Source organism: Mirounga angustirostris, unplaced genomic scaffold (genome assembly GCF_029215605.1).
Source record: "Mirounga angustirostris isolate CCGP_5_RB_7025 unplaced genomic scaffold, mMirAng1.0.hap1 SCAF_14, whole genome shotgun sequence".
Taxonomy (NCBI): domain Eukaryota; kingdom Metazoa; phylum Chordata; class Mammalia; order Carnivora; family Phocidae; genus Mirounga; species Mirounga angustirostris.
The window spans coordinates 82608766-82624804 of record NW_026991722.1 but is presented as its reverse complement, the minus strand read 5'-3'; the positions used below and the strand labels follow the sequence as shown (position 1 = coordinate 82624804).

General features: G+C 49.2%; 1 protein-coding gene across 1 annotated transcript in view; it reads left to right on the top strand.

Moving 5' to 3' along the window:
- The window catches only part of GCN1 (GCN1 activator of EIF2AK4), a 58076-nt gene that overhangs the window by 6510 nt on the left and 35527 nt on the right, over nt 1-16039 (top strand). Inside the window, exons 3-17 of the mRNA XM_045887519.3 lie at nt 3022-3085; nt 3604-3735; nt 4223-4331; nt 7959-8057; nt 8149-8283; nt 9134-9202; nt 9326-9434; nt 9903-9977; nt 10230-10358; nt 10897-10947; nt 11289-11387; nt 11600-11773; nt 13027-13176; nt 14382-14474; nt 15839-15914. Coding sequence (XP_045743475.1) covers nt 3022-3085; nt 3604-3735; nt 4223-4331; nt 7959-8057; nt 8149-8283; nt 9134-9202; nt 9326-9434; nt 9903-9977; nt 10230-10358; nt 10897-10947; nt 11289-11387; nt 11600-11773; nt 13027-13176; nt 14382-14474; nt 15839-15914 — 1564 coding nt within the window. The remainder of the gene's footprint in view (nt 1-3021; nt 3086-3603; nt 3736-4222; nt 4332-7958; nt 8058-8148; nt 8284-9133; nt 9203-9325; nt 9435-9902; nt 9978-10229; nt 10359-10896; nt 10948-11288; nt 11388-11599; nt 11774-13026; nt 13177-14381; nt 14475-15838; nt 15915-16039) is intronic.

The following is a 16039-nucleotide window of genomic DNA, read 5'->3' as shown; positions in this document are numbered from 1 at the left end:
CTCAGCTTTCACTTCTTGTGAGTAAAGAGCCTGCTTCACCCAAGTGCTCATTTGCTGCTTCTGATCCACTGCCGCCTGGTTATATACCCAAGCCTTTTAAAGTTGTGTGTAAATTCAGTATATTCCTGTTTGTCAGCTTCTAAGAGATTTTCCTCTGCGTTAACACTTTAATGTACGAGTTTTATGGCACCTTCAGAAGTCTCTCTGGTCACTTTTCATCACAGGGTTGTAGTTAGAAAAGGCTGCCATGTGACAAGGTACTAGCCGTACACACCTTCTGAGCTACAGTGTAACTGCTGAATACTGCACTTTTCCCATTTTATGGAGGAAGGCATTTGACATGTATAAGTGAGGTTTACGAATTACTCAAGACCTTTTCAGAGTGATTTTACTCCGCAGCCACCCTGAAGTTCTGCCACTCAGGGTGAATAATATTTGTGAGATGTTTAGTCATCTTTCATGTGCAAGTTGATGGTGGGAAGTTAACTACCCTGTATGAAATCTTTAGTTCTTGGGGCACCTGGGCTTCATTGGTTAAGTGTCTGCCTTTGGCTCAGGTCATGATCCCAGGGTCCTGGGATCCAGCCCCGCATTAGGCTCCCTGCTCAGCGGGAGTCTGCTTCTCCCCCTCCCTCTGCTCTCTCTCTCTCTCTCTCAAGTAAATAAATAAAATCTTTAAAAAAAACAAAAACAAAAAAACTTTAACTCTTGATTTTCTAATTTTCCTAGTCTAAGGAGGAGCCATTGGGTAGCAACAATCATTCTGGCGTCTCCTTTGTTAGGGTGGTAGATAACGAAGTGAGGTAAGCAAAGGTGGGGAGAGGTATTTTCTGCCGGGCTGGGAGTCGAAGACTTTCTCAAAGCTGCCTAAGCCCTGGATACAGACGGTCAGCATGGGTCATCCCATGGGGCCCTGAGGTGCCTCTGATGCTTTCCTCAGTCCTGCCTGCATGTACTTGAACCCTGAAGCTCACTGATGTGCCTGCTCTTTCCAGTCACCAGCCTCTAGCGTAGCAGTCACTGATGAAGGGCTCGGCTTGGGTCAGACAGGCTCTGTGTTCTAGCCATGGCCCTGTCACTTTCAGGCTGTATGACCTGGTTTAAGTTACTTAACTCATCTGAGCCTGTCTCCTTGCTTTGAGCATGGAGATAGCAATAGTGTCTCCCTCAGAGGGTTAGTGTGAGGAGAAATGAGAACATGTATGGATGGTGCTTAACACTGTGCCTGACTCTGGTGAGCACCCAGTGTGTGTTAGCTCTCAGCCACGACCTGTTTCTGGCCCCAGTCACTCTTTTCCTTGGTCACTGAAATAGCTCCAAGTCCAGGGGACCAATACAAGTGTTCAGGGCCCTGGGAGGGACGAGGTCCCTGCCTCTCCTTCATTTGTCCCCATCATTGGAGTACCTGAGGTGTGAGGCGCTGTGCGAACCCTTGGCTCTCAGTGCCTCCTGTGGGGTGCACTTTGCCCTACACTGTGGCTTACATTCCCCCACTCACACGGAGCAGGGAGCCTTTCGTCTGCATGCTTCAGTCTGGCAGGCAGAACTGGCCACAGGGTGGTTTCCCATTATTGACCCCTGTTGTTACAACCAGAGTTTCTCTTTCACGTGGCTGGCCTGCTAGGTTTCTTGGGCTTCTGTTTCTTCATCTTAAAGTGGCCTCAGTTACCCACTTTACAGGGATTAAATGAGGAATTGTGTGTCAGTGCTTAGAGCAGGGCCTGGCCCCTTGTGAGTGCTAATTAAGTTCTCCTCTTCTTCCTCCTCATGTGTCCTGTTGGGCATTATGCATTCTCGCCCATGCACATGGGCTCCTGCGGTTAACGCTATTCAGCGTGTACTTGTCTCTCTCTCCACTTTTCCATAGCCTTCAAATGTATTAGGCCAAGCTTATGTGTCCTTAGAACCTTCGGAAGCCCCTCCAGTTAGAGGTGCTCTTGCCCTTCTCTGATCCCTCAGAGTACATTAATTTTGTCCTGTTTTTATTATTTATTTATTTTTTAAAAAGATGTTATTTAGGGGCGCCTGGGTGGCTCAGTCGTTAAGTGTCTGCCTTCGGCTTGAGTCATGATCTCAGGGTCCTGGGATCGAGCCCCGCATCGGGCTCCCTGCTCAGCGGAAAGCCTGCTTCTCCCTCTCCCACTCCCCTTGCTTGTGTTCCCTCTCTCGCTGTGTCTCTCTCTGTCAAATAAATAAAATCTTTAAAAAAAAAAAAGGTGTTATTTATTTATTTGTCAGAGAGAGAGAGCACAAACAGGGGGAGTGGCAGGCAGAGGGAGAAGCAGGCTCCCTGCTGAGCAAGGAGCCCGATGCGGGACTCGATCCCAGGATCCTGGGATCGTGACCTAAGCCAAAGGCAGCCACTTAACCAACCGAGCCATCCAGGCATCCCAGTTTTGTCCTTTTTTTTTTTTGTTAAGATTTTATTTATTTATTTGAGAGAGAAAGAGAGAGAGAGAAACAGCATGAGAGGGGAGAGGGTCAGAGGGAGAAGCAGGCTCCCTGCTGAGCCGGGAGCCCGATGTGGGACTCGATTGCAGGACTCCGGGACCATGACCTGAGCCGAAGGCAGTTGCTTAACCAACTGAGCCACCCAGGCGCCCAGTTTTGTCCTATTTTTAAAAACCACTTATTAGAAGAGACATAAAGACTTCACGTACCATAAGCGAGCAGCCCACTGAATCTTCACAGACTAGACATACCTGTGTAACCAGCACCCAGGTCTCAGGAGCAGAATCGTCCCGGCGGCCCAGAAGCGCCACTTGCCAGCATGTTAGATTTTTGAGGCCACCGCATCTCCTTCGTTGTGCTCGTTTAACACAGGTTTACCTGAGAGCCTTTCTGGACCAGCTGTTTTCCTGGAGTCCGATTTTGCTGCGGATTTTTCCTCTAGGGAATTCCATTTCTAACCTACAGGAAGTGTCCGATGGGTAGAGATCATGTCTGGCAGAATGCCTGGCTCAAGCAGGTGCTCACGAAGTAGTTTTTATTGACTAATCTTTGTGTGATCTTTGGTTTCAGATCTGCCAGAGGGAGCAGTGAAAGGGCTCTGCAAATTATTCTGCCTGACTCTGCACCGGTATAGGTGAGTCCCATCGGAAGGCCCTGTGCCTCCAGCCCTTTGCTCAGATTGCTCAGAGAGGCGGTGCGGGAGCGTGGTTAGAGCCCAGGCTTCGGAGCTGTGTCCCATCCTAGCTGTTGGATCCTGGCCAAGTTACTTAACCTCCCTGTGTCTCTTTTCCCTACCTGCTGAATGCGGATGGTGCTGTTATCTACCTCATAGATGGTAGGTAGTAAGTGTAGATAGAGCTCCTGAAACAGTGCCTGCCACGTCATGAGTGGCACTTGGCCTAGTTTGAGGCCCGTAGTAAGTGTTCCATAGAGGTCAGTGTCGCCCTCACAGCCTTGATGGCTCATTTGCTCTTATTAGCTGCTTCTAGAACTCCAGGAGGAGGTAGATTTCTCTAGTTATTTCCTAATCCCATCATCTGTGATCCACTGGAATCCAGTACAATCCAATTTTCCAGAGAAAGACCGGTGCTTGGCCTAAGCCGCCTTTCCCTACCCCCAGTGATCACCTTTCCCCTTCATTCCTCCCCTTAGAGATGCAGCCTCCCGCAGGGCCCTGCAGGCAGCCATCCAGCAGTTGGCTGAGGCCCAGCCAGAAGCCACTGCGAAGAACCTTCTGCACTCTCTGCAGTCTTCAGGCATTGGCTCCAAAGCTGGTGTACCCAGGTAAGAGAGAAAGGTACGGCCTACCGGGGCTTGGTGGAGTCCTGTCTGGGAGAAGCTGGTGCAGATGAGCTGCGCTGAGCAGGTGTGAGCATGTCTCTCTTTCCTCTCTGAAACTCTGAGTGGCGCCAGCAGTCAGCCTGCTGCAGTGGAGGGAGGAGCCAGGATGTCAGGCTCAGTGGACAAACCACTTTCCTGAGGAGCAGGGTTGGGAAACCAGTGGAAGCGAGGCCATTTTGAGGGGAATCCAAATGGCCGCCAAAGAGGGGAAACCATCTTTTTGCTTCTATAGTTATGAGTGCTGAGAGGTGGGAATTTGGCTGACAAGGCCTGCATTCCTTGTCCTAAGTGGTTACAGATGACTTATGAGGAACCAGGTTCAAGTTCTGCCTGGTTGTGGGTCAAGGGCCGGGCCTTTCGTTGAGCATTTGTCCTCAAGACGAAGGCTGCTGCCCTGCACTTATCCTGTGGCCCCCTCCCCCCCCAACAGTAAGAGTAGCGGCTCTGCCGCCCTGCTGGCCCTGTCCTGGACCTGCTTACTGGTGCGCATTGTCTTTCCCTCGAGAGCCAAGCGGCAAGGAGACATCTGGAACAAACTGGTAAGTTCCCTGGGTCTTTGGAATAGCGATGGGCAGCTCTCCGCGCAGAGTTGGGACATGTTTAAGCACCTTCTCTGGCAAGTGCTCTTCTCAGTGCTGGGTGACTTTGGTGGATGGGCATGAGTGCAACCTAATAACATCCATCTATTTATGAGCTTCTCTGTCAGGCATGGTGCTAGGCTCTGGGAGTACACTGATCAGCAAGAGAAAGGCAATTCCTGCCTTCATGGCATACATGGAAGACTTGACAGGCCAGAGCGGGGAAGACAGCCAGAGAGCAAGTAAATCAGAAATTGCAATAATGTAAATCATTTTTTTTTTTCTGGCTAATCATTCCTTTCCCCGTGTTTGGATTTTAGTGTCGAACTGGCTAATGGGATGGAATTCTTGCCATGTGTTTTGATCCTTTAGTTCTCTCCTTCCATTCTATGCCTGCTTCTTACACATTCCCTGCCTTGCCTTTCAACATGTCTGCTAACTAGAGATAGCCCAGTAGGCCAGATTGGGAGGTTCTTTCGAATATCTAGATAGGCTTATTGGAGGGCAAGAGGAATGGTCTTACAGTTCATTGAAAAGGAGCCTGAGGTGTGGCTCTGATTCTCGGCCGTGATATTTGGCCGTGTACGTAACTTCTGAGCCTGTTGCCCGTTTCTGCTAAATGGGAAAAAGTGCCACCTACCCCATCCAGCTCCACAAGTTGTCGTGAAGAGGGGCTCAAGACGAGGTGTGAGAGGGCTGTGGAGACATACAGAGGGCTGTGCAGCTAAATGAGGAGTGGCACTAGAAAACTGTGGCTCCTCTCCTGAAGCAGCCTGCTAGTAAGACACAGTGATGGCCCCGTCCCTGGAAGCTTCCCCAGCATGCCGCTGGGGATGACCATGGAGTGGCCATCAGTGATTGACTGAAGGATAAGGACACTGAAACCTGGCAGGTAATGGGTAGTGGAATTGGACCCCCTTCAGACTATGGGTTTCATTGCTATCAAGGCCTCTTTATAAGATGCTTTATCATGCCTCCCTCATTGGCTTATCTGCAGTGATCTCTTACAGCCATTATCCGAGGTAAGTAAGCATGCTTGTGGGTTAGGGAGTGGCAGGGGTCATCTCTAGAGTGTTGTGTTTATAGGACAGAACACATCAGGAATGTGAGACCATGTTTGTTTTTCCTGTGTCTCGAATCTAGGTTTTTCCTTCACTTGTTGCCAATGTCGACCGTACACATGGGTCAGAATGCATTCAGTCGCTCAAGTATCTGTTGAGGGCCTCTACGTGCTGGGCACTGTTCTAGGAGCTGGAGCAAAAGTTGGGAACAAGAAAGAGGATCTTGCCCTCTTAGAGTTTATACCTCTTTTTAAGGAGCTTTTAGAATTTTTTTTATTTTTAAAAGATTTTATTTATTCATTAGACAGAGAGAGCACAAGCAGGGGGAGCAGCAGACAGAGGGGGAAGGAGAAGCGGGCTCCTTGCTGAGCAGAGAGCCCGACGTGGGACTTGATCCCAGGACCCTGGGATCATGAGCTGAGCTGAAGGCAGACGCTTAACGACTGAGCCACCCAGGCGCCCAAGAGCTTTTTTTTAAAGATTTATTTTTAAAGATTTATTTATTTATTTGAGAGAGAGCGTGTGTGTGCATGCATGTGCAGAGGGGCAGAGGGGGAGGGAAGGGGACAAGTAGATTCCACGCTGAGCGTGGAGCCCAATGTGGGACTTGATCTCAAGACCCTAAGATCACGACCTGAGGTGAAACCAAGAGTTGGGTGCTTAATCGACTGCACCACCCAGGCGCCTCCGGAGCTTACACTCTTGTGATGAAGGTAGACACCACAGAGGTCCGCTAATAAGTGGTAAGATGAAGGTCACACAGCAGGAAGGCAGGTAGGAAGATGGAGAGAGTGCGGTACAGGGTGACCGTGGGAGGAGGCCTCAGAGGAGGCATCGTTTGAACAGAGACCTGAAGGATATGAAAGAACAAACTGTGCCCAGATCAGGGGTTAGAACATTCTAGGAAGAGGGAACAGCAATATAGTTCTGAATGTGGTTTCAGCAAGCATAGAAAGCAATAACCAGTTTCCCTCTCTAGCCGTCTAGGTTCCTCTATTACTAATTCCTTATGTGTATAGATATATCCTCTATATATACAACTGAACAGGGTTTTTTATACAAACACCAGTGTACTGAAAATACTTTTTTCTTTCACCTTGGTTTTTTTCTTAATGAAGTGAGATAGCGCAAGCAGGGGCAGAGGGGACCGGAGAGGGATAAGCAGACTCCGCGCTAAGCGCAGAGCCTGATGCAGGGCTTGATCTCAACCCTGAGATCATAACCTGAGCTGCAGTCAAGAGTCGGAAGCTTAACCAACTGAGCCACCCAGGTGCCACCCGCCTTTTTCTTTAACCAGATTTAGAATTTGTTCGAGTAGCACATAAAGAGTTTCTCGTTCTATTTTTTTTTTAAGATTTTTATTTATTTATTTGACATAGAGAGACACAGCGAGAGGGGGAACACAAGTGGGGGGAGTGGGAGAGGGGAAAGCAGGCTTCCCGTGGAGCAGGGAGCCCGATGCGGGGCTGGATCCCAGCACCCTGGGATCATGACCTGAGCCGAAGGCAGACGCTTAACGACTGAGCCACCCAGGTGCCCGAAGAGTTTCTCATTCTTGATAACTGTTTACTAATTCTGAGTGGATGTCCTGCAGTATATATAACTAGTCCCCTGCTGATGGCCATTTATGTTGTTTACAACCTTTTACTGTAAAAAAAATGCTGCAGTGGATAACCTTGTTCATCTGTCATTTTGTACACATGCAAACAGAGTGCAGCAGACTTCTTAAGCATCCCCTTTTTCTCAGGGTGGCCATTCACACTGCTCCCCAGTGACTTTGGGTGTTTGTGGCATATAAAGTCTCTGAGATTTTTCTGTTGAGCACCTATGATGTGTTTTTTTTTTTTTTTTAAAGATTTTATTTATTTATTCATGAGAGACAGAGAGAGGCAGAGGGAGAAGCAGGCTCCCAAGGAGCAGGGAGCCCGATGCGGGACTCAATCCCAGGACCCTGGGACCATGACCTGAGCCGAAGGCAGACGCCCAACCATCTGAGCCACCCAGGCGCCCACCTATGATGTGTTTCACTCTGGGTTGGACAGGGAGCTCCACACTGGCTGGGATCATCTGATAGGTCTTCACGTCCATAACTAAAGTGCCTAGTGTAGTGCCTGCCATTTAGTCAGTATTCAGCAAATATTTGTGGAATTAATGAAGGAAAAGTCAAGGCAGGTATGAAACAGGATGCTTATCCTTTTCCTGCATGGCCCTTACCTCACTGGAATTATATATTCATCTGTGTGTTTCTTTTGTAGTATCTTTTTCTCCCTCTGAACTATAAGGTGCATGAAAGCAGGGCCCATGTCTGTCTCTTTGTCCATGTGTTTTCACTGTCTAACTCACAGGTGCTCAGCCGGTATTTATTAATGAAGTGCTTGAGTGAACAGATGTAATTCTGGGACAGGGCCAAGTGTCGGGGGCGAGGGGGCAGGGAAGAGGATCTGGCTGGAGTCGAGTGGGCCCGATGAAGGTCTTGGGCCGGCTGTGAGGGCCACAGCCCCTGTACTCACACGTCATGTCCCGGCAGGTGGAGGTGCAGTGCCTGCTGCTGCTGGAGGTGCTGGGCGGCTCCCACCGGCACGCGGTGGACGGTGCTGTGAAGAAGCTCAGCAAGCTGTGGAGAGAGGTGCCGGGGGGCGCGGGAGGCGGTGGGCGTTGCTGCTCTTGTGTCTCCCCCACTGCCATGTGACACACCGGCCTTACACTTTCCCCTTCAGAACCCTGGGCTGGTGGAACAGTACTTGGCAGCCATTCTCAGCCTAGAACCCAACCAGAACTATGCAGGCATGCTGGGGCTGCTGGTGCAGTTCTGCACGAGCCACAAGGAGATGGACGTGGTCACCCGGCACAAGGCAGGTGGACTTGCTGGAGGCGAGGGGGTGGGGAGCTTGTTTTGCCCTGGGGGTCCCAGCTCCTGGCCTTATCTGAAGCTTGGTGGTTTTCTCATATGGGACCCCGACCTTTTTCCATGATAGATGAAGTTTGAGTAGCTGGAAAGTTTTCCCTCCAGCTCTGGCTTAGGGAGAACCTGGCAATTACTGGGATGATGATTTGCCTGTTCATGCAGTGATTGACTCTCCCACACCTGAGCACCTGCCGTGTGCCAAGCCCTGTGCTGCCCATGGTGCTGCAGCAGTGAGCCCGGGGAGCCACGATCCCTGCCCTCGGGGAGCTGCGTCTGAGGGGTCTGCCGTCAGACAGAGTCATCTAGTTATATCTGTGATAAGAGCTACAAGGGAAAGGGCAGGAAGTGGTAATACTCTGTAGCGGGGTACCTGACAGAGGCCATGGGTCAGGGGGCACAGCCCTAATGAAGGAACTTAAAAGGTGAGGAGGTGAGGAGGGGTATTTTGGGCAGAGAAAGCAGCCCACGAGAAGCCAGCAGGGGAGGCGCGTGGGGCCGGAGAGCTGTGAGAGGCGGCCTGCCTTGAGCCAGGCCAGGGACTTTGGACTGAATCCCAGTAGCTCTGGAAAGCTGTAGAAGGTTTTAAAATGATAAGTGGCATGATCAGTGGGTCCTCTGTGCATGACACTGAAATTTGGGCACTGATTATTTGTATTTTATTTGTTTGTGTATGTATGTATATATATATTTATTTTTACTGATTCATAATTTTTAGAGGCACTCCCACAAGAGGGATCCTTTAGGCCAGTGATGAGATAACTCAGAATGTTGGTCTAAATAGTCTTTGTATTGTCTAGAGTGCCCTGCTGGATTTTTATATGAAGAACATCCTGATGAGCAAAGTGAAGCCTCAGAAGTATCTTTTGGTGAGTGAGAGGTGGACCTTAGCTAGACAAGCTAAATCCAATTTAAAATTCTGATTCAGAGCTGTTCTTTATTCTTCGTTTGTTCCCATGAGGTCTGAGTGCCTGACTTCTTTCTCTTTGTAGGATAACTGTGCCCCTCTGCTCCGATACATGTCCCACTCGGAATTTAAGGATCTGATACTGCCCACCATACAGAAGTCCTTACTTAGGAGTCCAGAGAATGTTATTGAAAGTAGGTCACCATCAGACAGGATGGTGGGAGGGAGGTGGGTTGCCTGATGAGCTGCATCTCTGATACTTGGGGGTGGGGTGAAGTATGTATTCACCGTTTACCTCATTGGGACCTTGGGGGAGAGATCAGGGACCCTTTTGAGAATATGTTGAAAGTCATGGGTCCTTTTGCTAAAAGGATGCACAAAAGTATATCTGCTTAGAATACTGCAAACAATTTTAGAGGACCAAGAATCTGGAAACCATTCAGGTTAAGAACCTCTGCTCTAGATAGTTTGAACTTGGTGTGGAGGTGGCATGTGAAACCAGGGACAAAGGTGTGACTACTCATGTGACTGTATGAAGATGAAGAATGGTCAGGGTTCTGTGTGGCTGGACTGCAAGGCCTAACAGCATTTGCTGGGGAGTAGGGCAGAAATGGGTATTTATACCTGAGACAGACTTGCTGCGTACTTTCTGTCCCCCTTAGCTATCTCCAGTCTGCTGGCATCGGTGACTCTCGATCTCAGCCAGTATGCCCTAGACATCGTGAAAGGACTGGCTAGTAAGTATCATGACCCCTCTCCGGCCCCTAGAATGGCACCTTGGGTTTTGGTTGTATTTTCCCAATTATTTTAGGGAAAAGGGCAGGGGACAGCTCAGTTTAGAAAGAAACTACATTTCCATAGTTTCTTGAGATCCTTTATAAGGAGAATACCTAGCTGGGATGGGAGAGTTGGGAACTTGGCGAAGACAGAGCTGAAAGCCTGGATGCTCAGCCCTTGGCGGCTTCTGAGCTGCAGCTCTCTGCGTCCAGGTCAGCTGAAGTCCAACAGTCCCCGCCTGATGGACGAAGCTGTGCTGGCACTGCGGAACCTGGCCCGCCAGTGCAGCGACTCTTCAGCGATGGAAGCCCTGACCAGGCACCTGTTTGCAATCCTTGGCGGTGAGCAAGACTTCCTGGCTGGGGGCATGGCTGAGGTGTGGGTGCCTGGACCTGCCTGGGACTTCGGGCTCCATTCTGCTTGTGTCAAGGCCGTGTGGCCAGGAGAACAGTCGCAGTAGAATGTGAACATGTGAAGTGAACATTAGCATGCGCAGGGCAGGGCAGTATAGACAGAGGTGATCTCAGTTGTTTTTTTTTTAAGTGTAAACATTATGCATAAAAGGAAAAATTAGAGGGAAACACATCAAAATGTTCATAATGTTTTTGGGTAGTGGGCATGTGGGTGATTTTAAATGTAGTAGCACGTATCTTAGCTTTTCTTTATATTTTTTGTTTCTCAAGTGTTCTGTGAGAACATACTACTGTTTTAGTCAGAAAAAAAACCTAGGGAATGTTATTTTTAAGGCAGCTTCACAATACAAAGGCTGCTTCTGGAATCAGAAACTGTATCTTGGTATCACACACATGACCACATTAATCACCCCCTTGGGAAATATGGCAGATGAGAATTTTGAATCTTTGCCGTCTCTCCTCTCAGGCTCGGAGGGAAAACTGACTATTGTAGCCCAGAAGATAAGCGTCCTCTCAGGTACAGAATCTCTTCTGGGGTAGTGGTAAGTGTAGTAGTAGATGAGGTGTAACGTAACTGGTGAGTAAGGCAGATCCTTCATTGGATCTTGACTCCTCTGACAGTCCTGGACATCCCAGCCTGGCTCCCAGGACTCTGCTGCCTGCCTGTGTGGCAGGTGGGACTTGTTTGAGTCTAGCGGGAGGCCTGGTTTCTGTAAAAGGCAGGATCATCTGGAGGGAGGATTGAGGGAAGGGCAGTGATGACCAGGGGAGAGGCATGGCTGCTAGGGAAGTGGGCAACGGCAAGAAGAATCTCGTGTTTGTGGTTTTGTGCTGAGCAGGAAATCCCCTGCCTTCCAGGGATTGGGAGTGTCAGTCATCACGTGGTGTCTGGGCCTTCTAGTCAAGTCCTGAATGGGACTGTCGCTGAGATGTTCATCCCGTTCCTCCAGCAAGAAGGTAACTGCAGCATGGGGAGGATGCAGTCTGGACCCGCTCTGACTCTGGTTTTCACCTTCAGAGCTGCCATGAACCCCTTCTCAAGGCAGACCTCCCCTGAAGCATTACTGCTTCCCCCCCGTTGTACTCCTGCTTGCTTTGGGGCACTGCTGGCAGCGATTGGACGTGGGCCTAGGACGCTGAACTGACCGGACTTCTGCTTCTTGCCCTAGTTCACGAAGGCACCTTGGTGCATGCAGTCTCTGTCCTGGCTCTCTGGTGTAACCGGTTCACCACGGAAGTGCCCAAGAAGCTCACCGAATGGTTCAAGAAAGCCTTCAGCCTTAAGACCTCCACCTCTGCAGTGAGGCATGCCTACCTGCAGTGCATGTTGGCCTGCTTCCGAGGTGAGATGCCTCCCCTGCAGGGGTGACCGAGTCTTCTGGGCATCCTCACCATCCCAGGCTTTCCCTTGTGGTCCAGCTTACTCAGCATCACTTCTTTTTGAGCCTCTGGGAGCATCGGGCCTAGTCATCCACAAAGCCTGGAATCGGTGCCCAGTCTTCACAACAGATTCTGGCTTCTCCCCTTTATCAGACCTTCAAGTTACAAAGCTTTATTCAGAGAGGGCCTGGGACTAGAACCTGTCACTGTATTATCTGAAGTCACGGGGAAGGGATTGTGAGAGGCCTGATTCAAAAAGTCCAGCTTCATAGAAACGTTACATGGGAATTACTGAAAACGAACCACTGCCCTTTCTTCGGTGCTGACAAACCTGTCACTTGGGCGTGGGCCTCCACCTCTTTCCTAAGCAAAGCTAGAGGAAACTTTCCAATCTGCGTAGGAACTTGATCTCCAAGGTAAAAATCACCACCTCTGAGATAGGCTTGTACTTCCTTTAAAAAAGTTTACACTTTTGATGACCTGTATTTAAAGAAACATCTAGGAGATTCCAGAGCTGCTGATTCCACAGAAGAGTGTCCCTTCTCTATAGTGCCCGTACTCTGTCAGTTTGCAGTTCTGCTGCGTTGATCAGTCTTGATTTTAGATTGAGTTCTAGATAGCAGAGACTTCTAGTCTCTTCAGCTTGAGCTGTTTCTATTTGATGCTTTCAAAATACACATGATATAAAATAAGCCTTTAAATGTTTTTTTGGATTCAAATCCATGGTATCTTCCAAATGAAATATGTTTAGTAGTTAAGAAAACATTGGTTTAGATATAGTTTTAACAGATGTCCACTTTATTTATTTATTTACTTTTTTGTTAAGTGGGTTTAGTTCATAGGTCAGCATATTGGTTCTGGTTTTAGAATTTGGGTCGGGAGCTTGTCTGGTATTGGGGAAGAGCCCCAGAAAGAAATTGGTAGGTTTGCAGTGTCCCTGGCTCTCCCTGAACCAGCTGTGTGGCCTTGGGCATCTTACTTAATCTCTCTTGGTCCGTTTCCTTACCGATCAGATGAATAGCTGGACTGTTGGATTTGTAAGGATCCTTCTAGCTGTAACATTATGGTTGTAGAGTTTGGGTCTAGTTCCCCTACTTCACAAGGTAACTGCAGTGTTTTAGTCAGCCAGTTTGGACCTGAGTGGGTAACGCCTTTCTTGAGTAATCTTGTCACCCTTGACAAAGTGTTTTGTAAGGTGCTGGTCCTCTCTCCATAGGTGATACACTATTGCAGGCCCTGGACTTGCTGCCTTTGCTCATCCAGACGGTGGAGAAGGCCTCCCAAAGCACTCAGGTTCCCACAGTCACCGAAGGGGTTGCTGCAGCCTTGCTGCTCTCGAAGCTTTCTGTGGCTGACTCGCAGGCTGGTAAGGGTCTAGACTTATTCCCCACGGTAGCAGATGAGGCCTCATTCAGAGTCCCCGGGAGGAGTGTCTTGATGTTGAGGATTTCACAGGATCAGCGTGGCCACTACCTCACTGGGTCAGCCACGGGGCCCCTTGTCATCTGCAGGGATGAGCCTCAGGGTCACGCTGGGAGATGGGAATACATCCAGGGGACTCCGTCACTGTCCTCCTTTGCCCTGTTGTTTTAGTGCTCTGGGACGGGGGTTTGTATATGATGCCCACACTGACCTGGGTTTAGTATAGTGGGGCATTTTTTTTAATTGGTTATACATTTTTAGAGTGTAACTTGAAAAACTTCCCCTTAACCAGTCTTCTAGCCACTAAGTTCCCTTCCCTGGACAGTATTACCACTTCCTGCCCAGAAATAGTCAATATGTAATCGACCAAACACACCAGGTAGCAGACTTTGTAAATGGCATACTCTGTACTGAACTCACATTGGAAGAGATTCCAGATCAGGACAACCAGAAGAGCTTTCTCTTTCTTTTTGTGGCTACCTGGTAGTCCATGCTTGCTTTAGTCCCACTCTGCCTGCAGATGTACGTGAACTCATTCCTGCGGTTGGAAGTGGAGTTCGGCTCTTCTCGAGTTTCATTGGGTGTCTTGGCAGGGAGGCAGAGGTGAACATGACCGGCCTTCCGCATGTTTTAGCTGCTTTACTGTAGTGGGAGAGAGGAGATGCAAAAACACATCTGTCGTTGAAGACAGGATGTGACATTAGGGCAGTTTTGAAGGAGGGATTGATTGCTCTTAGTTTAGGTGTTGGCTGTCGGGAAAGGCTTCATGAAGGAGGGAGCATTTGGACGAGGGCCCTGAAGGCTAGCGGGGATTTCACTGGCTGGAAGGGAACAGCCCAGTGTGAGTTCAAACCAGCCTCAGTCAGGGAGGGCACCTGTGAATGTCAAGTATTTCAGCCTGGCACCTGGAGTAGGTGGGGATTCCAGGCAGCAGAGAACCACTGAAAGTTTTCACACAGGCGGTGCTACCAGAAGGACTGGTTAGTTCTCGAACAGGGAGGGAGAGACAGTGAGCCTAGGAGTGACGCAGCCATGCCTGCCTCAGCAGAGGGTCCGTCAGTGCAGCCAGCCCCAGCAGCTTCGGGCAGGAGGGGACCAGCCATGCCGGACGGAGGGAGCTGTCGTGGAGTGACCTTTTGTTTCTTGCAGAGGCCAAACTGAGTGGTTTTTGGCAGCTGATTGTAGATGAGAAGAAGCAGATTTTCACTTCTGAGAAATTCCTGCTCGTGGCTTCAGAGGATGGTGAGTTACTTAGTTGAACTTACTTGACCTTGAGGTTGGGCCTGAGTCTCTCTGGTGGGTCTTCAGAGAGGACCCTTCCCTGAATGCGTCAGCTCAGCAAAAGCCTGGATCAGAGTGCTGGGGTCAGCAGCTGTGCTGTCGGCTGCTGTGGGAGTGAATGCTCCCCTGGGGGGCATGGAAGGCCGGGGAAACGGGGAGTGGGTAGATGTGTGGAGACAGAGCACTAATGGTTGCGGGGCTGTGGTATTAGGTATAATTATAGCTGATTGGGTAATTGGTGCTGTCTCGGAGGTTTTCTTCTATTACAAGGCAGCTGAGAAGCTCCGGTGGAGTATGGCTGGCGGCACTCCCCCACCGGGAGGCACAAAACTACTGGTTTCTCTCGTGGGAGAGAAGGAACAGTTGATCTTTAAGTTTATGTTTAAAATTCTAGGTTGCCTTAGGGGTGTCTGCTGCTAATCGGTGATTTGGAAAGCCTTTGACTCACAAATCACAACATCCTATTAATGTGCTAAAACTGTTAGTCACTTCCTGATTTAAAAAAAAAAAATTAGTTCTTGTATAGGAAATACAGTCACATAATTCAAAAATAAAAGATCCAAGATGTTGAAAAGCATACCCCTGCTTTGATCTCTGGCCACCCAGTGTCCCTGGCCATGGACAACCAATGGTGTTAGCCTCTGTGTATCCTCGGTATTTTATATTTATACCAGCAGATAGCTTTTTGTATTATTCTTTATCTTATTTATTTATTTATTAAGATTTTATTTATTTATTTGACAGAGACACAGTGAGAGAGGGAACACAAGCAGGGGTTGTGGGAGAGGGAGAAGCAGGCTCTCCGCTGAGCAGGGAGCCCGATGTGGGACTCGATCCCAGGACCCTGGGATCATGACCTGAGCCGAAGGCAGACGCTTAATGACTGAGCCACCCAGGCGCCCTGCACAGTAATTTTTAATTAGTTAGAATAAAGCGTATATTTTTCATTAGTCCAAAATACATGTGTGCATTGTCAGCAAAAAAGGAACTTCAGATGAGCTGTAGTTTCACATTGATAATCACATTTATGTTTTAGAGTTCCTTTTCCAGGTCTTTCCACTTCTTTCTGGATGTGTTCTATATATATTTTTGATGATTTTATTTATCAGTTGAGAGATTGATAGAGAATGTGCACGGGCGCGTGGTGGAGGAGCAGAGGGAGAGGGAGAGAGAATCTCAAGCAGACTCCCTGCTGAACTTGGAGCCCACAGCCCTGAGATGATCTGAGCCAAAATCAAGAGCCAGACACTTACCAGACTGAGCCACCCAGGCACCCCGGATGTCTTCTATATTTTAAAAACACTTCTGTTTGTCTCCCCTCCCAGCCCTGTGTACCGTGTTGCATCTGACAGAGAGGCTTTTCCTTGATCACCCGCACAGACTCACAGGCAACAAAGTTCAGTATGTGAAGCTTATTTACCTTTCCCCATTGGATCGGGTGGGGCAAACCGTGGCAGGAGCCTGAGAAACGGTGGTGCGTGCGGGGTGGGAGGGCTGGCTGCGGAGGGCCCCGCGCGCCCTCCCCA